The following is a 25,001-nucleotide window of genomic DNA, read 5'->3' as shown; positions in this document are numbered from 1 at the left end:
CTCCATTGTTGTGATGAAGCCACACTTAGGTTGGAGGAACAACACCTTATATACTGTTTAGGTAGCCTCCAACCTAAAGGCATGAACATTGATTTCTCAGACTTGGATAGGTATATGGACAAGAAAGGATTGGAGGGTTATGGGCTGAGTGCGGGTCAGTGGGACTAGGTGAGAGTAAGTGTTCAGCACGGACTAGAAGGGCCAAGATGGCCTATTTCCATGCTGTAATTGTTATATGGTTAATACCCACCACCCCCATCACCATTGCCCATCCCCTTTCCCCTCTCTCACCTTAACTCCTTGCTCACCCATCGCCTCCCTTTGGTGCTCCTCCACCCTTTTCTTGTTTTCATGGCCTTCTGTCTCTTTCACCAATCAACTTCCAGGCTGTTTATTTCATCCCTCCTTCTCCAGGTTTCACATATCACCTTGTGTTTCTCTCTCCCCAACTCCACCTGTTAAAGCTACTCCTCAGCTTTTTTTCTCTAGTCCTGCCGAAGAGTCTCAGCTTGAAACGTCGACTTTACTAGGTGCTGCCTGGCCTGCTGAGTTCCTCCAGCATTTTGGGTGTGTTGGTCAGAAAAAATGCTGGTTGAAATTCACAGTAGCATCTGCAACTGAGACGTTTGGACATACTGTACAGGAAATGGCCATTGGAATATCCACAATATTCAAATTTATATATTTACTGTTGTGTGGGCAGTGTACACTGCTGGCAAGACTAGCATTAGTTCCAAATTGTCCTTGAGAAGTCACTTTGCAGCCCTTCTGGTGACAGTGCTTTCACAATTCCATGGGATGGAATTCCAGGAACTAAATCTAATATTGAAGGAGTACAATGTTTTTGCAAGTTGAAATTGCATGTGATTTGGAGGAGAACCAGTTATATATGATGTTCTCACATGCCTGTTGTCTGTGGTACTCTGGCTGTTGGAATTTGTGTCAAAAATTTAAAGTAGAAGGAAAAACTATTGGTTTGGATTTCTTGCCTTGGGGGGGGAAAGGATCTAAGAAATGCACTTATAAATGATGAGAGTCAAGGAAATTAGAAAAAGTTTGGAATATTTAATTAAAAGAGCAGAAAGTGGAGACTGTTTTTAACATAAATTTAGGATTAATTCTGTAAGTTTAGAAAAATGTGATAACAGAATCCTTAGAATATGGAAAAGATGTGAAATTTCCTGATTGGGTGAATTAAGTCAAAATAGGTTTCTTGTTTGTAATTATCTTTTCTGCAAAATCCAGATACATCCTACATATTTTAAGTGCCATGATGTCTGGTTTGTAACCTAATTTTCATCTGCAGATAATAATAACAAAATCTCCTGTGGCCATAATCACTATAATTTGAAGTGCCCTGTGTTTAAGCACATTGTAAATTTTTGATGCTTCTTGTAATAAATATTAATTTGCACTTTAGTTATAATTCAAATAATGGAAGAGATCTTACATGTCAACTGTGAGATGGAAGATGAGGAAGTTTTGCAATTTTACGAACTATCATCATCCATGTATCTGGATACTTCAAATTTGCTGCACTTACCACTCTTGACACCTAGTAGGTTTATTATTTGATCTGACTAGGAGTAACCTATTTCTCAATTCATAACACAAGATCTCTGGATTAGCGTATATTCAATGGGTAAGTATAGGATACCAGAGGAAATAAGATACTCCCCTGAACTCACCTACATCTAAAGTTCAGTTACATATTCCCACTACTTCTGTACCCATCCCAAATAGCAAAACTTATATAGCAAGACATTATTGTTGGCTTAAGAGGAGCAGAAAAAAAAGTGTTGCTATTAAATCTGCCATGCATTGCCTAGAAATGGTAGGTGGAATTCTGGCAACAGAATAGCTTTGAAATTTATGGACTAGTGCATTTGTTGATTAATTAGGAATATGATTGAACTGGTATTCCTAGCATGTTATAAGTCAGTAATACTAAATTTATTTGATCTCTCAAATTTTTTGCCCTGGGTACCAAAATATATTTTGTGTTAATCTAAAAAAAAGAAATAGTGAATAAAGATATCTCAATGATTTTTTGATGTATGACTTTTTTTTGGCAACAGACTCACTTGGCTCGGTGTGACATCATTGAAACACACATTGCACAGGAACTAAAGAAACTTCAATCAAAGGGTTAAAGGGTCTGCACAACTTTGTGGGGCAGAAGGGTCAGCGCCGTGCTGCACTCTTCTATATTCTAAAAAAAGATTGATCTTGCTAACTGACTGTATGAAAACAACATAGTAGAAAGAACAAACCGATCCACAAAACATAAATTATTACTTACATTAGTTTGTATATAAAGAGTAGAATACTTTGGAATAAATGCAATCAACCGCTTTCATGGAGAATTATGTGTCTATTGTAATTTTGAATTAATTGTGACCAGAAAGTTACCTGCTTTCCTGGGTTTAAAGTTGCTTAGTGTGAGTTATGAGTAATAAATACTTGAACTTATGACCAAAGTACATGTATAATATTGATTTTATTTTAGTAGTGCTTGCATGTAGCTACTCAAAATACAATTTGCATTCAATAAAACACTTCACTCTATTCATTTGTTATGTAGTTCATCAATTTTTAAAAAGGAATTGTAAATCATTAAATATGTCTAGAATTGTTTTCAAAGGATTGGTGCTAAGTACAGCGCTCATTCATCCTATAAACTTGTCCACAGCTTTTTAGGATGAACATCTAGGTGGTAAAATCTACTGCCATTTGGGTTTCTGATGTGGTGACCGACTTTTCATTTTCTTTTCTTCACCAAGCAAGTCTGTAGCTGTGTGGAAAGATCTTCTTGTGAAGATATCTTACCATCTCCTCTTGTGTCCGCAGCTGGTCAAATTCATAGAATGGTATCTAGTTCAAACAAATTACAACTTTTGACATTATACTTAAAAGGTAATAGTTTTAGAAGTTTAAGATGAGGTATTTAAACAGCATGCATACCTGAACAACATCATAGCCTAGCAGCTGCAGCTGCCTCTGTTTAATAGCTTCTTTTCCAAGGAGATTTTGACTATTTATGGTGAATCTTTTTTGGTCATCAATGCACAGCGTTATTCTGAAAAAGAACCAGTATCCATATCGATTGTTTCAACAACATTTGTGATTGCTTTACTTCAAAACTAGCCATTGATGTTGTTCAAATGAAACCAAGACTAGAGTCAGGGCTGAGACACATGGAAGCGAGTATACAGCTGGGTCATAACCGGTTTCATTTATTAAATTTAAGAATTCAATATCTACATCTGCTAGAGGACAGTGCCTTCATCTCTTCAATTGATTTAGGAATAAATTATATGTTGATGGCAAATCTTGTGTTCTTAATAAACTGCAATATTTGCAATTTTATATCTAAAAGTAATCAGTAAAAATGTGCCAACTACTTAAATAAAACTACTGATACCCAATGCAACAATTTCAAGTAACCTACCTTTTCTGTTTGTCAGAACATAACAGTTCTGCTACATGACCATGTACATTTGCAAGAAAAAAAAGTTGGTGAACACTTTGCAATTACCTGGTTTTCTGCATTAATTACTCAAACTGTGGTCTGATTTGCATCTAAATCACAATCATAGACAATCTGCCTAAACTAGTAACACACTAACAACTCTACTTTTCATGTCTTTATTGAACACATTGTTCAATCATTCACAGTCCAGGTTGGAAAAAAGTATGCGAACCGTTGTATTTAATAACTGGTAGAACCTCCTTTAGCAGCAGTAACCTAAACAAAACACATCCAGTAGCTGCTGATCAGACTTGCACAACAGTGTAGAGGAATTTTAGACCATTCATTCTTGCAAAACTGTTTCAGTTCATCAATATCTCTGGGATACCTTGCATGAAACAACCCTCTGCAGGTCATGCCACAGCATCTCAATTGGGTTAATGTCAGACTCTGACTTTGGACATTCTAAAACACAGATATTCTTCTTTTCAAACCATTCTGTTGCTGATTTACTCTTGTCTTTTGGATCATTGTCTTGTTACTTAAGTAACTTCTATTAAGCTTCAGGTGATGGATCGTTACCCTGACATTCTCCTGTAAAATGTCTCAATAGAAATTTGAATTCATTGTTCCCTCAGTGGTTGCATGCTGTCCAGGCCCTGAGGCAGCATCCTAATTAGGATGCTCCTTCCACCATGCTTCATGGTTGGGGATGAGGATTTGTTGTTGGTCTGCAGAGTCCTATTTCCTCAAAAAATAACACTGTGCATGTCTGCCAAAAAGTTCAACTTCTGTCTCATCTGTCCACAGAACAATGTTCCAGAAGTGTTGTGGAACTTCCAGGTGGTCTTTTGTAAACTTGAGATGTGCAACAATGTCTTTTTTGAAGAGCAGTGGTTCCGGACGAAGGGTCTCGGCCTGAAATGTCAACAGTGCTTCTCCTTACAGATGCTGCCTGGCCTGCTGTGTTCCACCAGCATTTTGTGTGTGTTGTCCTCTGAAAGTTGTTTTGATCAAGGCATGTTGCACATGAACAGATCTTTCTTGAGAAGAACAAGCTCTGTCAGTAACCTGACCTTGAGTATCCTTTTTGTAGGGCAGGGGACATCTATAATACACACCTCCAATCTCATTGACTGGAGCACCTGACCCCAAATAGCTTTTGTAGAAGGCATTATCCCAGAGGTTCACGTACTTTTTTGAACCTAGACTGTGATTGTTTAAAAGGTATACTCAGTATTGACAAAATGAAGTACAATTGTTTGTGTGTTATTTGTTTAGGCAGATTTTGTTTGTCTATTATTGTGACTTAGATGAAAATCAGACCCCATTTTATGAGTAATTAATGCAGAAAACCAGGTAACTGCAAAAGGTTCACAGACGTTATCTTGCACACTACCTGATCTGTTGGATATTTTCAGCATTTTCTTTCTGATTTTCAGTCATGTATTTTTCTAACTGCTGGCCATGTTACCAAGACAACCTTGGTCTGCACTCTATTCCAGATATTCCCTCTCTACAACTCAAATACACTTGTATTTGAACTTTTTTAGCTCAAATGAAGGATTATTGAACTGAAACAAATAACTTATAAATATTAAAATATTAAAGTTAAGGAAAAAGGGTGGATCATTAATTGCCTCCATGAACATAGCTGACTTTAAAGACATTGAATACAGTAACGTAGCATCTGACTGTTTGTAAGTCTGGATGATTTTGAATCTGGTGCACTGTAAGCCAGAGGGGAGTATTGCATGTACTGCTGGGATCCAGCGGGTTTGTGTATTTGTTGCTCAAAGTTTCACTGAAAAACTGACAAGTCTTACTCTGTGACATATAAAAGTAAAGATTGTGTTTTGTACATTAATTGCAGTAGTATTCAAAAATCCATAAGATTTATTAATCTTAAGGGTAACAGATTATCAGAATTTAACGGTAGGGAAACATCACACTTTCTCTAGCGGTTGTTAATGATTTTCACAATCTTTAAGAAATCTCAACTAATGCCATCTAGTGCTATAACTTGGTTTTACACTGAAGGATTCAGGTTATTTACATTCTCATCATTCAAGTGGCATTTTAAACCTAACTTTCTGTTCGTATTCACTATGATTTGATACAGCTCATTAAAGTTGTAAACAAAAACCTAATGTAATTTTGGGCTATAAATTGCTGTAACGGATAATCTCAGATTTGCTCTTGCATATGTCAATGATCCAGGGGCCCCCAACCTGGGGTCCACAGACCCCTTGCTTACTAGTATTGGTCCATGGCATAATAAAGGTTGGGAACCCCTGCTTTGTAACAACTAGGGTAAAGACAAGTGAATTTCCACTTTTAGAGAAGCAGATTACAGAAAAGAACTATCGTTGGAATGCGGTTAATGTGGAAAGGCAGTATAGTAGAAATGAAGGTTTTTCAGGTGACAATGCTTTTAGTGCAGTTACTTTTTATGGAGAAGTAACTGTTAGCTTAGTGATCATAAGAGTGATCCAAAGTCATGTAGACAATTAGAAACGTTGCCTTGGAAAGCTGGTGAAAACCAATCTATAAAATGCTTTCAAGTTAAAATGAATAAGCTGCAACAGTACTGATAACAGAAATCCTTCTTTTGAACTCTGGCATAACATTACAAAACCAATGTAATCCAAAATCCTCCAGACCAGCAAAATTAGAGCTTTACCTACTGGAAAACCTGGATATCCAGTGTATACAAACATATTTTAGTGACTACTGTAGGAATGTTAGAGCTACTCAGTTGCACTTTAACATAATGGGATAGAATTTCTTTGATTGTGAAACTCAGCTGAAGCTGAGAAATCCAAAAGAGTGTTTAATGACATTATGTGTCTACCAGTGTCCCACAATGCACACATTGGAGAATGTCCATTCCAGGTTGTCATTAACACAGCATGCATTTTAGTCATGGAAACCCAAACTAAGTAAGTCTCGAAACTTAAAAGATAATAGGAGAGTAAAGCTTCATGGGTTTGCACCTTTCCTGGCTGTATTAACTGTGGAATGCAAGAATTGTTGGAGCATAGCTCCTTGTATGCAGAAAATAAAATACAAGATAAAGTACTGGACCAAAGATTAAAGGATTTGATTTATAGCAGTACAATTTACACCCCATCAACTGGAGAATAAATTCATAACAAGTCCTTGTATCACCGTTTTCTGCCATCTGCACTGTTTTTAATGCCACCTCTTTTACTATACTGCATTCTGATGTCAAAATATTTAAAAAATTCAGACGGTTAACAGCTTCCTAAATTCAAACAAATTAAGATTCTCACCTCCTAAATACCTCATCATGCCAGGAGGCAGGAAGCACATATCCTTCCTCATCCAGTTTAATTTCAGCATCTTCAAAAAAAAACAATTGATCAGATTTATCTGAAAACAGTAAAACTACATTCAATTTTAGCTGCTTGTGGATTGTTGGTCAAAACCCAATTAAAGCATGAGGTACAACTGGGCTGCAGCATGTGGACGTGTGTTGCTGAACTCCTATATTTAGCGAGTAACAGAACAGCTGTAGAACAGAGGTTAAACACTTTCCAAAGCAAGGTAAAGATGGGGGACAAAAGTAATAATTGCTTTTGCAAAACTTGTTTCTACATGGAGTGACCAGAACAGCATGCAAAATCAATGAAAAGTTTTAAATAGTCGCAATATGACTTCCTTAACTTTTACACTCAAAAGCCCTACCAATGAAGGCAAGCATTCTATTCAGTGACCTATGGACTTTGACCACAAGGTTATTTGTGCTTCAATGCTATTAAGAGATTTAGCATTATCTATACTTCCTCCTTTCATTTGACCTCCCAAAGTGCAACACCTCAGACTCATCTATATTAAACTCCATCTGCCACTTCTCTACCTATAGCTGTAACTGATCTATATTGTGCTGTATTCTTTGATAGTCCTTTATACTGCTTACAACTCCACCAATCTTGGTGTCATCCAAAAATTTGCTTATCCACTTTGTCAGCATCTCCTATAGAGGAGATCTTGCCTGACAAATCTGTTGGAATTCTTTGAACAGGAAGGGCAGACAAAGATGGTCTATGAATGTTGTTTATTTGGATTTTCAGATGGCCTTTCAAAAGATGTAACACATGAGTACACTTAAGAAATAAATCAGGAGGGCTAAAAGAGGGCATGAGGTTGCTCTAGCAAAGTGAAGGAGAACCCTTAGGGCTTCTCCAGATATGCCAAGAGCAAATGGATTGCAAGGGGAAAAATTGGTCCTCTGGAAGATCAGAATGGTAACCTATGCAGAGAACCAAAATAGATGGGGTAGATCTTAAATGGATTTTTGGCACCTGTATTTACTTGGGAGACAGACACAGAGTCTATAGAAGTGAGGCAAAGCAGTAGCAAGGTTATGGATCCTATACAGATTACAGAGACGAGATGTTTGCTGTCTCAAGGCAAATTAGGGTGGACAAATCCCCAAAGCCAGACAAGATGTTCCCTTGGACCCTGTGGGAGGCTTGCAGAAATTGCAAGGGCCCTGGCAGAGATATTTAAATCATCCTTAACAACAGGTATTCTAAGCGACCAGATATATGAGTATTTGTATAGGCAGGGATTGATTAGGGATAGTCAGCATGACTTTGTGTATCATAGATTGTGTCTAAACAACCTTACAAAGTTTTTTGAGGAAATTACCAGGAGAGTTGATGAAGGCATGGCAGTGGACTTCAGCAAGGCATTTCACAAGATCCTGCATAGGAGGTTGGTCAAGAAGGTTTAGTTGCTTGGCATTATAGATGAGGTAGTTAATTGGATTAGATATTGGCTTTGCGGAAGAAGCCAGAGAGAGGTAGTAGATGATTACCTCTCTGACTGGAGGCTTGCAAAGAATAGTGCTGTGTCTGTTGTTGTTTGTCATCTGTATCAATGATATGGATATTAATTTTGTTAACAGGATCAGAAAATTTGCAGACGATACCAAGTTTGGGGATGTAGTGGACAGTAAAGACTGTCAAAGCTTTCTGTGGGATCTGGACCAGTTGGAAAAATGGTCTGAAAAATGGCAGATGGAAATTAATGCAGAAAAGTGTGAGGCGTTGCACCTTGGGAGAACCAACCAGCATATGTCTCACATAGTGAGTGATCGGGCACTGAGGAGTGCAGTAGATCAAAGCAATCTGGGATTACAGGTCCATAATTCATTGAAAGTGGTGTCACAGGTAGCTTTTGGCATATTAGTCTTCATAGATCAAAGTACTGAGTTGGGATGTTATGTTGAAGTTGCATAAGACTTTGGTGAAGCCTAATTTGGAGTATTTTGTGCAGGTCTGTAAATAAGACTGAAAGAATACAGAGAAAATTTACAGATATTGATGGGACTGCAGAACCTGTGTTATAAGGAAAGATTGAATAGGTTAGAACTTTATTACCTAGAATGTAGAAGATTGAGGGGAGATTTGATATACAAAATTATGAGGGATATAGATAAGATAAATGCAAGCAGGCTTTTTCCACCAAGTTGGGTAAGACTACAACTAGAGGTCATGCGTTAAGGGTGAAAGATGAAATGTTTAAGGGTAAACTTCTGCATTCAGAGGTTGGAGAGAGTGTGGAATAAGCTGCCAGTGCAAGTGATGGATGTGATTTTCATTTCAGTGTTTAAGAGAAGTTTGGATGGATACATTGATGGGGGAGTACGGAGGGCCATGGTCCAGTTGCAGGTCGATGGGGCCAGAAAGTTTAAAAGGGCTGGCATGGACTAGATGGGTTGAAGGGCATTTCTGTGCTGTAGATTTCTATGACTATGAGGCTACTATTCAAGAGAGGAGCCCATGGTATTACAGGAAAGATATTCACATGAACAGAAGACTGACTAGCCGAACGCAAAGAGTGACGTATAAAGTGAGCCTTTTTTGGTTGCCTGCTGATGATGGATGACTTGTATTCCCCAGGAGTAAGTATTGGGTTTGCTAATTTTCACGTCACATGTTAGTGATCTGGATGACGAAATTATGGCATTGTGGCCAAGTTTCTGGAGATAGGAGGGTAGGGAGCAGGGAGTCTGCAGACGGACTTAGAAAAGGAGAACGGGCAAAGAAGTGGCAGAAAACACTGCAGGGAAGTTAACAGTCATGCACTTTGGTAGAAAGAATAACGACACAGACTACTTTTTAAAATGGGAAGAGAATTAAGAAATCAGAGGTGCAAAGGGACTTAAGGGTATTAGTGCAGGATTCCCTAAAAGTTAACTGGTAGATTGAGTAGATTGGTAAGGTAGACAAATGCAATGCAGCATTCATTTCCAGAGGCCTAGAATATAACGACAAGGATATAATCTTCTGAGGATATAAAAGGTATTGGGCAGACCACATTTGGAGTATTGGGTCAGTTATAGGCCCCATTTTCTAAGGAAAGATCTGCTGGTGTTGGAAGGGATCCAGCGGAGGTTTATGAGAATGATCCTGGGGATGAAAGGATTACTGCATGAGGAAAATTTGATGGTGTTGGGCCTGTATTCGCTGGAGTTTAGAAGGATGAGGGGGTACCTCATTGAAGCCTACTGAATATTGAAAAACCTGGTGGAGTATTCATGGACAGGATATTTTCAGTGGTGGGGAAGTCCAGGACCAGGCGGCTCAGTCTCAGAATAAAAGCATGGCCCTATAGAACATAGATGAGGAGGAATTTCTTTAGTCAGAGGATGGTGAATCTGTGAGGGCTGTGGAGGCCAAGTCATTGGGTATATTTAAAGTGGTTAATAGGTAAGGGTGTCAGAAGTTGTGGGAGGAAGCAGGAGATTGGGATTGAGAAGGAATCATAATCAATCATGATTGAATGGCAGAGCAGACTTGTGGATTGAATGGACTGATTCTGCTCCCATGCCTTATGGTTTTATTTACATTTTCATCCAAATCATTGATATCTATCATAAATAACAGAGGTCCCAACACCGATCTTCGTGGAACATCACAGGTTATGGACCTCCAGCCAGAGTAACAGCCCGCCATCCCCGCTCTGTCTTACAAATCCAAAGTTCCAAATACAAACTTGCAATTTACTCTGGATCCCATGCATCATCTTTATCTTCTGAATCAACCTAGCATGAGGGATCCTACGGTATGCCCTACTAAAGTCCATCAAGATTCTGCTGACTGCCTTATCCTCAAGCTCCTTTACCACTTCAGCATACTCAAATCAAGTCTGCCCCGCACAAAGCCGAACACTGTCCCTACAAAGGTATGCTTTTCCAAATATGCATAAATCTTCTCTCAGTATTCTTTCCAATAGCTTCTCTACATTAACATGAGACTCAATGGCCTATAATTACCTGGATTATGCTCATTTTCTTCTCCAATAAAGGCTCAATATTTGCTACTCCATCATTTCACAATCTTGCCTGTTGTTCGTGAGAATACAAATATCTTTGTCAAAGCCCCATCAATCTCCTCACTTTATCTTTTCAATATTCTAGTATATGTGCCATCAGGCTAAGGGAATTTATCCACCTTAAAGATTTTCATAAAACGCAGCATTAACTCCTCAATCTCAGAACAACCCAGTAGATTATCATGCCCCATTTGCCGTCACTATCCTCCAAGTGCTTCTCCTTGGTAAATACTGATGAAAAGTGTACTCATTTAGTAGCAGAATATGCTGATCCTGAACTCAGACCTCTTCTCTTTAACCAGTTTCCACATGTCAGACCTGGACTTGTCCAAAAGGAGCAGCTCCTAATCAACACCCCTTAGCTCTTGTCATAATTTACTCTCCCCCAACTTAGTACTTTCCTGCAAGATACCACTTTATCCTTATTCATAACCATCTTAAAACATGATGAGTCCGGTTAAGATTCCCAAAATGTTTACCCACATTTCAGATCTGTCACCTGACTTTGCTCATTTCCCAAAACTAGCACCGTATGTTCTCTCCTCTGCTTGTACTCTCCACCTGCTCTTTCAACAACTCTTCTTATATGCACTGAAGAAGTCCTCTTGTATTAAGTAAGTTCTAATTGGGAGGTTAAAGCTCCCCACCCCCATGACAACCCTGCTGTTTCTGCATCTATCTATAATCTGTCCAGATATCTGTTTCTTTACCTGTCAATGGTTACTGCGGGGTCTATAGTATAATCCCATCTATGTAATTGCATTTAAAAAAAAATTGAACACCATTTAAATTACCTCTGTGAATGAGCCCTCCTGTAGAGTACTGTTGTGATATTCTGGATTATTAGTAGTGTAGTCCCTTCACCTCTTTTAACATCCACTCTATCAGATATAAAGCAATGAAGCCAAGGAATGCTGAGCTGCCAATCCTGTCTCTCTAGCAACTACGTTTCTGTAATGGCAGCAACATCATAATTCCACGTACTGATCCAGACTCTACGTTCATCCTCTTCATACTTGTTCATAACAAATATTCAACATTTTAAAAAAATATTTGATACACCATTTAGATTTATAGGAAAAGCAACTTCCCCCAAATTCGTACCGGGATATGTGTTACATGTTCTGGAGGCATTAAAGCAAAATCCTACAGATCCTACGCTTTTTAGCATGCATATAATTTCCAAAAGATTTGACATATACTTGCAGTACCTAATATATAGCCATAAGGTGTCAGCACCCGAGAGGCAAAGTAATTCCTTGCTCCTAGAAGTTCAGTCAGAGCATTCTTAACTTTGCCATACAGAGATTCATCCACTAAGCTTTCAAGCGAATGTCCTGGTGTGAAAAATGATTTTACCCAATACTTGGGAGGAAGACTGGGACCCTGTTGAGAAACACCAGTAGTTTACTTGTATATTCAAAATGCCATTACACAAATGTCAGGTTATTGCAATAAAGAACAATCCCACTGCCATAAGCTAAAATCTTTTAGACCGTCATTTTATCAGAATATACAATTATTTCTTATAAGATTTGTATTAACAGCACATAATGTTATAAAGTGATACACTGTGAAGACCCCAGAATGTTACAGAATATATACTTCCAATATTTTCGAGGATAGCCACTCTGTAAGTGCTTTGGGCTGCATTCATTGACCTTTGTGATGGAGCACAAGGGAGAGAGCAAAAACTGTTACATTTTAAACAATTAAGCTGAGATTTTCAGTTTCTATGCTCGCTACCAAAGATTTTCCATTCCTCATTTTCACCATCACTTCTGATCCGTAATGAACACTCACAAATTCTGAGACTGATATGACCTTGGACTCTTCTTCCTCTGCACCTATTTCTTGGTCCAGCATATTCAGATCCACTCTTCCAACTTCTTCCAGTACATGTTTGACTGCATTCCCGTCGCTGCATGAACTCACGCAGAACTTCCCACTTTTGCTGTTTCTGCCTTGTTCTTACCTACACATGGTCTCTCTCTCCGACTCTTCCCTCTCTTGATTCTTCCATACCTCAGGTGATAAGCTAGCCCACAAATTATGCTACCCAGAGTCTTAACTTAACACGTCTAAGAAAAATAACAGATATTTAACAAAAATGTTAGATACCTCATACATTTTGCATTCCAGTTTCATCGTCATGAACAGCTGGGTTAGCTGGGCAAGAACAAACTTATCGAGCCCATTTCCTTGGCCTTTAGAGAAAATAGAAAGCAGTAAAATTAAAATTACCAAGCCAAATGAAAATTATCATTAATAATAGTACTGTTTTTTTATAAAGTCAAATATTCTAAAACCAAATGCCAATGGCCAGCAAACAGAAGTTCACCAGGATGTTGTTTGATTTGTTGAGTACTAGCTAGAAGGAGGAGTTTTCTAATAAAAGTTGAAAGTTCAAAGTAAATTTTATTATCAAAATATTTATATATCACTATTTACAACCATGAGATTCATTTTCTTGTGGGCATCCTCAGCAAACCTATAGAATAGTAACTATAAAAGGATCAATGACAGAGAGCAAAAGACAGCAAACTGTGCAAATGCCAATATCAATAAAAAACAAGAACATGAGACAGTGAATAAAGAGTCCTTAAAGTGAGATCATTAGTTGTAAGAACATTTCAATGATGGGGCAAGTGAGTGTAGGTGACAGTGGCTGAGAGAGCAAAAGTTTAAAAGATTTACAAGGCAACTTTTTTTTTTAAAAAACAGAGTGGTAAGTGCCCAGAACACACTGTCAGGAGAGACACTGTAAGCAGATACAATAGCAACATTTAAAAGGTATTTAGCCAGGCTCACGAACATTCAGGGGATGGGGGAACATAGATCAATAGTAGGTAGATGGGATTATATTAAATTTTGTCAGTACGAGGACAGGCCCTTCAGCCCATAATGTTTGTGCTAATAATGGCCTGTTCTTGTGCTGTACTCTTCTATGTTCAAGTTGGTTAGCTGGAGAGGGTGAAGAAAATCTGAAGTTTCCTGCCCCCCTTCTTCCTGCAGGTGAGTTTGTAGCCTTACTCATTACAGATTGTTCATCCACTCCTTTCATCCATCAACTCTCCCTACCCTCGAAGTAAATTGAAACTAGTTAGTTTCCTTCTCTTCCCATTTTTATTGAAGGTATTGGATCTTCCTTACCTGGGTGTTTCCTGTATTTTGTGCTTTTATTCATGGAAATGAAAAAAAGTTAAAATACGAGTATCTCCACAAGAGAAGGAATCTCAGGGTTGTATGTGGTACTTAGGTAATAAATTTACTTTGAACTTTGGAAAGGTGGAATTTATGCCTGGTGCCATTGGTAGTGGGTGAGGTAAATGAGAAATTTGCTTTGGTATTTACCAAGGAGAAGGGTGCGGACAGAGATCAGTGAGAGGCGTGTTGATATTCAGAAGGAGGTGGTGTTGAAACACTTGAACAACATTACTTTGACATCAGTTTCCTAAATTTTGGATATACTTCCTCTTTTTCTTTTTCACTAAAATTTCTTGTCACCCAAGGTTACAAACCTTGCCCTCCTGATCTTTCATCTTCAGAGGACTATGCTGCTCATGAATAACTAGTGTTCCAAAACTACTCTCTTTAGTTCTTGACGAATACTGCTGTAATTAACCCTCCTGAAGTTTAGCATCTCTTTTCCCTTCCCTCCACCACCCTCTCCCCCTCCAGTCAAGTCTTATTCGTATCTGTAACCATCTTAAATCATATCATCACTACTCCCAAAATGATACTCCACTGAAACTTCAAACATCTGTTCAGGCTCATTTCTCAATAAAAGGTTAATATATTCACTTCCCTAGTTGATACTCATTTTCTGGCCCCATATCCTCCCACTACCTTCTAATCTCCCCAGCCACCTCCTACAAAAGCATTGCTATCTGTTTCAAGTCTGCCTCTTGCTGAAATATCTTGTAATTAAATACATTCCTAAAGAACAAAACAAAATTGCATTATACCAAAACAAATTTTTCTAGTTTATCACAATTCTCAGAATTACTCTCCCTTCCAAATTAAGTAGCAGATGCATTTTAGTAATATATTAGGGAACTGACTTTGTCATAGCAAGATCACTCAATCCTCTAGGTAGGGTAGGGAGAGTGAATCAACAGCAGGAGAAACACAAGTCATAAAATCCACTAGAATGCAAAAAAAATCTACGCCACCAGCTGAAGCTCAGTGGTAGCTGTAACCACAAAGTACAACTGTGCATCTGAATCAGGATTGGGACAAACTTTCAAAGACTTACAAAAAACCTCCAATAATTTAATGATCAAAATGTTACTTTACATTTATAATTTGAAGTAGTTCATATTCCACAGTGGCGTAAATTAATAAAAGAGCACTTTGAACCAGAAAGGTAAGCAAGGTTGGAGAAGTTTGTAACTACACAAACAGACTCACCTTCTAGCTGCTGCAGAAAGTAGGGACTAAAAACTTTGGATACAAAGTTCACAGGAAATCGTCCTACTAATATGCAGGAATGAAGCAGATTCAGCAGAGTACAAGGCTGAAATTGGGAAAACCGGTCCCTTAATAGGCTTTCAATCTTTCGAAACAACTGACCTGCATTTGGAGGCAAATAATTTAACCTGCCAAATGGGACTATTTGTAAGGCAATTTCTTTGGTTGTAAAGTTGTCTGAATTGTAAATGAAACTCTCAGCAACTGCATCAAATATGGGTGGTGAAAGGATGCGTAGCTGGTTGCAATATTGCATCACCTTACTGATTGCTTCAGGCTGCATGACAAAGGCTTTTTTGGGGATATTGCGCTCCAGGGCATCAATAAAAAAACGATCACCGAGTCCAAAGCACATTAGAGCGTTCAGTACTGGTACAAGCTCCTGGTCTGAGAAATGAGGAACGTGTCGCACTGAATGTTTACAGAGATTAATTACCAAAGGAATTGCCTGGGTTTGCTTGAGAACAACCATTGCATTGAGTATGTCACTTTTGGCTTTATGACCCAGCCTTGAAGCTAAACGAAGTAAACAGGAATTCATTTTGTTTAGCAGCTCTTGATAATTTCCTCCTTCTCCCAAACCGGCTGCCAGCAGGTTATAAACCATTATGAATTCTTCAGGGGTCCAGGTATCCATTTTCAGTCCGTGAATTTGCGCCATTATTTGCTTAAGTATTTCAGATCTCGGGCCCTCCAATTCAAGGAAGGCCCTGCCCAGCAAACACAAGTCCTTAATGAGCATCTGACCTTTGCCAAGCCTCTCTCGGCTTTCAGACAACAATCTCATCATGAGGGTGCTCTGTGGATCCACGTACAATTGGACACAAGCATACAGTGCAGTTGCCAGTGCTCTAGTACTCAGCCTCTCTGACTCTTGGTCGAACTGGAAGCACAATGCCTTGACTGTTTCATTCTCCAGCAGTACTGCAGGGTTTCTCAGGTTACTGTCATCTTTTTCAACCTGCGATATTTTAAGCAAGGCTGAAGCAGCCATTAGGTCTGTAATGCACTTCGATGATTTCAGCAGTTTAAAAATCTGTTTAGCAGTTTTACTATCGTTCAACGTGTTTAAAAACTCCTCTTCGAAAGAGGACTGCTCCTGTTCGCTGCCCGTTTCAATGCTGTTACCAGCATCTCCATGGAGGCACACTGTCCCCGATGAGGAATCAGGCTGATCTCTGACTGCACTGTGGTATCCTTTATGAGGGATCCATTGATGGTGTACCTTTAGATATCCTTTTGATAAAATCTGGCCACATTGTGGATACAAAACCTTGTTGAAGTTTTTGCAAGGGTATAATTTCCATTTCACAATTTGTAAGATGTTGCAAGTATGAAATCTAGATGAAATGAAATTAAAGAGTCTTAATAAATCCAATGCCATAGCAACTTCAGGAATTTTATTTCGGCGTCCTAGCCTAAAAAAAAGAAATGGAAAAATGTGATTTAGGAAGAGCCAAAGGTTTTTGCTCACTTGTACTGCAGTAATAATTTCCAGCTATTTAAAAAAAAAATCAAAAGCATGAGTATAAAAAGCACATTTTAAATATTCCATACAATCTGTTCAATGACTCTAATTAAATAATTTTCCACAGAACCTTTATCACGAAAAATTACAATGCTAGTTGTACGATCAATGTTGATGAATACAGAATGAATAAGCTGGCCAGTTGCTGCTTATACACCACAACAATGTGCTGGAGGAACTCGGCAGATCAAGCATCTGTGGGAAGAAAGAAATTGTTATCATTTTGGGTTGAAGTTCTACATCAGGAGTGAGAGTGAAGAGACAAGATGGGCAGCAGAGAGAGGGGAAGGAAGGATTCTGAGGTGACTGGGGGACTGAGGAGGGGTATAAGATGATGGGCAGGTTGTGCCAGGTAGGGGAGGTGAGTGGAGTGGAGTGGAAGTCTGCAGCAGGTGAATGGATGCAGACAGAGAGAGGGGAGCAAGGTGAGGGAGGTTTTAATAGAACTGAGGGTGACTTCATGCTGGTGTTTGGGGTGTGACACCATTCCCTCCCTTGCAGCTTGGTGCCAAGTTTCTGCAAATTTCATTCTTGGCATTGATTTCACTAGTCTTCAGTGGCAAAAGAAATAACCCTAAAAATCCAAAAGCTTCAGAAGCTGAAAATCTGTAATAAAATCAGAGAATCCCAGAAACACTCAGCAGGTATGGAAAGAGAAACACAGTTAACATTTCAGAGGGAAAAACAACTACAGCTTCTCCCAACTTTCCACATAACTATAATCCTGGCACTATTCTGCTCATTAAAAGGCCTTGTCATTCTGTGATCTGGAACTGAAAACTGAACACAACATTCCAGCCAGCATCTAATTCCATCAGTTTTCAGAGTACAGTAAGAGTAGTATCTTTATTTAAAGAAGGCAGCATGGATAAGAGAGTTAATTAAGAGCAGTATAGAAATAATTGGGAATAAGTTTTAAGGGACAGGAGTAATCTGTATTTGGAAATATAGGGTTTAATTAACGATAGTATAATTTTGTTCAGGAGAAATCCTATCTGAACTTCTCATAGAAGCCCCTTCACTATCCAGCCCTGCCCTGGACTCCACTCCTGCTCTGCTTTGCGAACAGCCAGTTTGTCATTGGTCCAGATATAGGACCTTGACTTGAAATGTCGACAATTCCTCCCCCTGAGATGTTCTTCAACCCAGTGAGTTCCTTCAGCATTTGTTTTTGCCAGTAATTTCCAGATTTATGCTGGAAAATTTGCTTTAGTTTAGACTTGCATTGGCTCAGTATCTCTCCGAATTTCAATGGAAGGACACCACCAATGGATAAAGCCAAGTTTCAAGTAATACTCAATATTAATTAAGAATTTAATTTAATTGACTTTTCTGGTGATCAAATACATTTTAGACAAAGATCATCTTTAGGACACAAATGAATTGAGGGCTGCTGTGGACTGGAGTGGACAAATAATTATCAGCTATGACTGTACTAAATCATACAACAATTTTAATGGTCTTATGTTCCAATGATCTCTGTTTTCATACAAGTACTATAATGCACACCTGGATGAGTTACAGAAAATCTGTTAAGAGTCGACGGAACTCTCTGCCAATATCTGTGGTTATAAAGAAAAGGAAATAAAAAGCACACTGTTTCTACAAGGTCAAAATTATATCTCCTACAGTTATGAGACAAAACTGGGTCATGGTTCACACAAATTTCAAGAAAAGGGAGGAGTGTTTTAAAAATTCGTTATCTGGAGATTCCACTTTTCTGGTTTGATATGATAAGGAAAACCTAAATCGCATATTCACATCTATTAATAATACGCATGCTGAAAACAAACATTTTAAAAGTACATAAACGTGACTAAACTGCAGTGAATGTTTACTGTCCATGATTTTACTGATTTTATAGTAAGAGTGCAACATATTAAAAATCAATAGCTGTTGAAAATGGAGCAATTCTTTGTATTTTGTGATTCATCATCTGTGCTTATTAAAATAGAATGTTACATATATCCCAATCTTCAAGTTCCTGCACACCCAAATGAGTATTTATTCATTTAAATGCATTAATTTAAAATTATTCACATAAGACATTAATGAAGACAAGAAAAATCTGATTTTAGATATAACAAATCAAATAATTACAGGAAATAAGTGTAGAACCCTAGAATTGTCTGGATGAAGTCCCTCCATCCATCAGCTAAACAGCAGTCAGCTCCATTCCATCCAGACAAGACTGAGAAATTAAACAGAATACAGAGGTGGGGATAGGAAGGAGGGCAAGCTGGCAGGTGACAGGTGAAACCAGGTGAGCAGGAGGATGAGAGGGTGGGGGCAGGTGAAGTAAGGAGCTGGTAAGCTTCTGCATCCTTCCTAAAGCAAACAGAGCAGGACTGAACACAATATTACAAGTGTGGTCTAACCAGGGTTTTGTAGAGTTTTTACATACTTTGTGGCTTTTGAACTCAATCCCCCGACTAATGGAGGCCAACACATCACACACCTTATTTACTACCGTATTGACTTGACAAGCAACTTCGAGGAATCTATGGATGTGGGCCCCAAATTCCCTTCGTTACTCCATATTAAGAATCAGAATGAATCAGAATCAGGTTAATTATCACCAGCATGTGTTGTGAAATTTGTTAACTTAGCCGCAGCAGTACAATGCAATCTGTGATAATATAGAAAGAAAAATAAGTAAATCGATTACAGTAACTATATATAGTTACATTAAAAAATTGTGCAAAACAGGAATATATTTAAAAAAAATAGTGAGGTAGTGTTCATGGGCTCAATGTCCATTTAGGAATCAGATGGCAGAGGGGAAGAAGCTGTTCCTGATTCGCTAAGTGTGTACCTCCTTCCTGATTGTAACAACTTGAAGAGGGCACACCCTGAGTGATGGGGGTCCTTAATAATGGATACCGCCTTTCTCAGGCACAGCTCCTTAAAGATGCATTGGATACTATGGAGGCTAGTACCCAAGATGGAAATAACTAAGCTACAACTCTCTGTAGCTTCTTTCGCACCAGTGCAGTAGCCTCCCCCATACTATACATTTTTGCAGCCTGTCAGAATGCTCTCCACTGTACATACATAGAATTTTAGGTGACAACCAAATCTCTTCAAACTCCTAATGAGTTATAGCTGCTGTCTTGCCTTTGTTATAGCTGCATCAATATGCTGGGACCAGGTTAGATCCTCAAAGATCTTAACATCCAGGAATTTGAAATTGCCCACTCTCTCCACTTCTGATCCCTCTAAGAGGATTGGTTTGTGTTCCCTAATCCTACCCTTCCTGAAGTCCACAATCAGCTCTTTCATCTTACTGACGTTGAGTGCCAGGTTGTTGTTGCGACATCACTCAACTAGCTGGTATATCTTGCTCCTGTACGCTCTATCACCATCTGAGATTCTACCAATGATGGTTGTATCATCAGCAAATCCGTAGATGACATTTGAGCTATGCTTGGCCACACAGTCATGGATATAGAGCGAGTAGAGCAGTGAGTTAAGCACACACCCCTGGCGTCTGCCGTGGACCTATTGTGGCAATAAGCAAATTGCAGTGAGTCCAGGCACTTCCTGAGTCAGGAGTTGATTCTAGCCACGATCAAACTCTTGAAGCATTTCATCACCATACATGTGACAATAGTCATTAAGACAGCTCACACTACTCTTCTTAGGCACCGGCATAATTCTTGCCTTTTTTGAAGCAGGTGGGAATTTCCACCCGTAGCAGTGACAGGTTGAAAGTGTCCTCGAACATTCCCGCCAGTTGGTTGGCACAAGTTTTCAGAACCTTACCGGGTACTCCATCGGGGCCTGATGCCTTGCGAGGGTTCACTCTCCTGAAAGACAGCCTGACATTGTTCTTGGAGACAGAGATCACAGGGTCACTGGCTACAGCAGGGACCTTCACAGCTGTAGTTATATTTTCATTTTCAAAGTGGGCATAGAAGGCATTGAGTTCATCTGGTAGTGAAGCATCGCTGCCATTCATGCTATTGGGTTTTGCATTGTAGGAAGTAATGACTTGCAAACCCTGCCAGAGTTGACATGCATCTGATGCCGCTTCCAACCTCACTCAGAATTGTTTCCTTGCTCTTGAAATTGCCCTCCACAAGTCATACCTGGTTTTCTGGTACAGATCTGGGTCACCAGACTTAAATGCCACAGATCTATCCCTCAGCAGATGGTGAGCCTCCTGATTCATCTATGGCCTTTCATTTGTGAATGTATAGCAAGTTTTTGTAGGCACACACTCATCCACACTGGTCTTAATGAAGTCAGTTAATACTGCAGTATACTCTTCCAGGTTCAAAGACGAATCCCTATATACAGGGATCTTGCCATTAACCAAGTATTTTGCCTTCAAATTCAACCTTCCAAAGTGAATCACTTAACACTTTTCTGGGTTGAACTCAATCTGCCAATTCTCAGCCCAACTCTGCATCTTTTCAATGCCCTGTAGTAACCCATGACAACCTTCTACACTATCCACAACTCCACCAATCTCTGTGTCATCTGCAAACTTACTAACCCACCCTTCCACTTCCTGATACAAGTTACAAAGAAAAATCACAAAGAGCAGGGGTCTCAGAATAAGATCCCTGCAGATCATCACAGGCAGAAGATGTCCATCTACAACCACCCTCATTGCCTTCAACGGGCAAGCTAATTCTGAATCCACACAGCCAAATCTCCCTGGATTCTACGTCTCCAGTCATTCTGAATAAGCCTACCATGGGGAACCTGGTTAAGCACCTTAGTAAAATTCAGATTCACCGCATCCACAGCTCTACCTTCAGCAAGGCGCTCTGTCACATCCTCAAAGAATTTAGTCATGCTCATGAGGCATGACCCGACCCCCCTCATAAAGCCATGCTGACTATCCCTAATCAGTCTATAATTCTCCAAACGCTCATAAATCCTGTCTTTAAGAACCATTGTGTGCTTAGCCCCCCTGGTTTATTCACTTCATAAATAGGATCCAGTGGCTAAGCTCAGCTCCCAAGCTGCACCTACATTTGCTGCTGGCACCTCTGTTGTTGGCCAAATCAGTGGTGATGAATTGGGAGATCGAAGATCTGTTTGGGAGGTGCTACACAACAACCTGTCACTCACCATCAGCAAAACCAAAGAGCTGATTGTCGACTACAGGAAGAAGAAGCCAAGGGGTTCATGAGCCAGACCTCATGATGGGAACAGAGTGAGAAGGGTCAGAAGCCTTACGTTCATTGGCATTAACATATCAAAGAATCAGTCCTGGGACCAGCACGTAAATGTCATCACAAAGAAGGTATGACAGTGCCTCTACTTTCTTAGAATTTTGTGTAGATTTGGCACATCACCAAAAAACTTTGGACAAACTTTTATAGATGCAAAGTGGTTGTGGCCTGGTGTGGCAACATCAAAGCCCAAAAAAAAAGAAGTCGACAGGTTGGTGGAACAGCCTAGTTCATCACAGGCTGAGCCCTCTCCACTAGTGAACACATTTACATGGAGTGTGTTATAAGAAAGCAGCATCTGTCTTCATAGCACCCCACCATCCAGTCCATGTCCTCTTCTCACTACTACCACTGGGCAGAAGGTACAGAAGCTTTAGGTGCCACACCACCAGATTCAGGAACTGCTGTGGATAACTTCCATCACCATGACTCTGGACTGATTCAATGAGCTACACGAATCACTTCCAAGGACTCTTGACAACTTGCATTCTCAGTATTATTTTTATTCGCACAGTTTGTCTTCTTTTGTACATCGATTGCTTGTCAGTCTTTGTTTATGTATCTTTTTCTGTGAATTTTCATTTTACTTTATTTGGAGATACAGCATGGAAGGATCATTTGGGGACCCGAGTCACCTCAATCACAAACTGTTCCAGCTGCTACCATCTGGGAAACAGTACCACAGCATAAAAGCCAGGACCAACAGGCTCTGGGACAGCTTCTTCCACCAGGCCATTGAACTGATTAACTCATGCTGATACAATTGTATTTCTATATTATTTTGACTGTCTTATTGTACATTCTATTTATTATAAATTACTATAAATTGCACATTTAGTTGGAGACATAACGTAAAGATTTTTACTCCTCATGCACATGAAGGATGTAAGTAATAAATTCAATTCAATAGGCCCTTCATGCCCCTCAAGTTAATTGCTACGCTACCTTGGCACCACTAACGTATTTCTCGGTCTTGTAGATGCCTGCAAGAAAGTGAACCTCACGGTAGGTAGTATTGCAATTTCAGATCAAACTGTAATCACAGCTGGACACTCAAACAGTTGTAGCAGGGCTTCCACAATATAACTTCCTACAAGGCAGGATTAGTTGGCACAACAGGCAATAACCATCACTTGTAAATGAGCTCAATGCTTTTTTGTGCGTTCTTTGATAGGGAGAACTACGAGACGCCCACATCAATCCCCACAACTCCAGATGATGTCAGTCTCTGGGTACCTTCAACAGTGTGAATTCATGAAAGGCATCTGGTTCAGATGGCTTACCAAGCTGAGAACTAAAGATATATGTGTACCAACTGGCTGGAGTATTAAACCCCTCGCTCTGCATGTCCCACCTGCTTCAGAAATGATTCTATTCTACTGGTGCCCAGGAAGAGCACAGTGACTTGCCTCATTGACTACGGCCTGGTAGTAGTTACATCGACCGTAATGAAGAGTTTTGGCAGGTTGGTAATGACATGAATCAACTTCTGACTCAGGGAGGACCTGAATCCACTCCAATCTGCCGAATACCACAGCAGGTTAGCAGCAGGTGCGATTTCTTTCTCTGGCTCTTCACTCTGCTCAGAACCATCTGGACAGCAACAACTCGTACTGTTCCTCAACTGGAGCACATCAAGTTCATCTCTGTACAATTGTCTCTGTTTTATTATTTCGTACATTATTGCACATCGGTAAATTATTATTGTGTATGTTATTCTGTAATTTAGTATTAGTTAATATTATAATATTTATTATTATTTTTAATTATTATTGCTAAGTGTGCTTTTAAACATTGCTGCTGTAAGAAACAATTTCCCACTCTGGATCAACAGTAATTATTATTAAGCACAGCTTTGATTTCACCAGCAGCTTTATTGTTGTTGGACAAATCATAGGTGGAGACCAGTCAACTTACTGCAGTGGGATAGGACACCTGGCCACAACAAACTCTTGCTTAACGTCAGCAAACCTAAAGAGCTTGCTTGAAGAAATCTTTGCCCAATTACCCTCAGCATATAACCAGAAGACACAATACACAGCACCACTGTTATACTAAGATAAGGCATTCTGCCTGTCAAGCTGCCCATCTAAAGTTAGCCACCAGAGAAAAATGGCATTTGTAAGAGGCTAACGTGACGCTAACAGTCACTCTGAGTAGCTGCAGAAGCCAGTGGCTACAACTGGAGGTGAAGTTCCAGGCTCCACAATCTCTAAGGCCTTGCACAAAAAGGGTATCTATGTAAGAGTGGCAAGGAAGAAGCCTTGGCTAAAAAGTAAAGCATATCCTTGTCTGTGAAGACTTTGCAAAGCCTCACTTAGAAGCTGCTGTAAAGATTTGGAAAAGGTCTTGTGGTTGGACGACACTAAAGTAAAGCTTTATGGCCTTAAAACTAAGCGGTATGAGTGGGGTAAATTAACTTGTTGAATCTATTGTAACTACTGAACTGACTCCTTTTAATCCAAAGCACGACCCTGTTTGATGTGATCTGAGTTTGTGAATCCAACTTACTGATGTCAACTTGAATCCCAAAAGTGATTCCTGTGCACCTCTGATGAAAACGTACTACCTTGAACTACAACTGTTTCAGTCTCCACACAGGCTGCCCGACCTACTGAGTGCTCCCATATATCCCAAAATCTGTGATATTTCATTTACTTTTGTGCGTACACGCAACCCTCTTCTTTTAAACATCTTTATTCTGCCAGGTTAGAATTGATGTTAACAGTAAGATATACTGCACCTTTTGTACAGATCATGCAAACAGGAACAACGTTCCGCCAAGTAGATAAACCGCCAGCTGCTAGCGTAATCGGGAAACGCTTTGTCCTATTCTGTTTTCCAGGTATCAGCTGACACATCTGCAAGAAAAAAGAACTTTGCAGCGAGGCTTGAGATATCAGACCCTGCCGGGCCTGCCATACCCCGGGATTGACGTCACTCCTCCCTACCGGGAACTCAGGCCCGGGCA

At 39.6% G+C, this 25,001-nt stretch overlaps 2 protein-coding genes across 2 annotated transcripts in view; one reads left to right on the top strand and one right to left on the bottom strand.

Moving 5' to 3' along the window:
• Nucleotides 1–2,568, top strand: part of bag1 (BCL2 associated athanogene 1) — a 17,525-nt gene extending 14,957 nt beyond the window's left edge. Inside the window, exon 7 of the mRNA XM_059972535.1 lies at nucleotides 2,079–2,568. Within this exon, the coding sequence (XP_059828518.1) occupies nucleotides 2,079–2,153 (75 nt within the window). The 3' untranslated portion in view covers nucleotides 2,154–2,568. The remainder of the gene's footprint in view (nucleotides 1–2,078) is intronic.
• Nucleotides 2,482–25,001, bottom strand: fastkd3 (FAST kinase domains 3). Its single transcript, XM_059972534.1, has 7 exons — nucleotides 24,774–25,001; nucleotides 15,254–16,731; nucleotides 12,962–13,047; nucleotides 12,052–12,226; nucleotides 6,769–6,838; nucleotides 2,965–3,079; nucleotides 2,482–2,874 (listed from the first exon to the last, which is right to left on the bottom strand). Exons 2-7 carry the CDS (start codon nucleotides 16,695–16,697, stop codon nucleotides 2,776–2,778), a joined length of 1,989 nt encoding a protein of 662 aa, XP_059828517.1. The 5' UTR covers nucleotides 16,698–16,731; nucleotides 24,774–25,001; the 3' UTR covers nucleotides 2,482–2,775.

Source organism: Hypanus sabinus, chromosome 6, assembly GCF_030144855.1.
Source record: "Hypanus sabinus isolate sHypSab1 chromosome 6, sHypSab1.hap1, whole genome shotgun sequence".
In the NCBI taxonomy this organism is placed as follows: Eukaryota; Metazoa; Chordata; class Chondrichthyes; order Myliobatiformes; family Dasyatidae; genus Hypanus; species Hypanus sabinus.
This window is presented reverse-complemented; position numbering and strand designations above follow the sequence as displayed.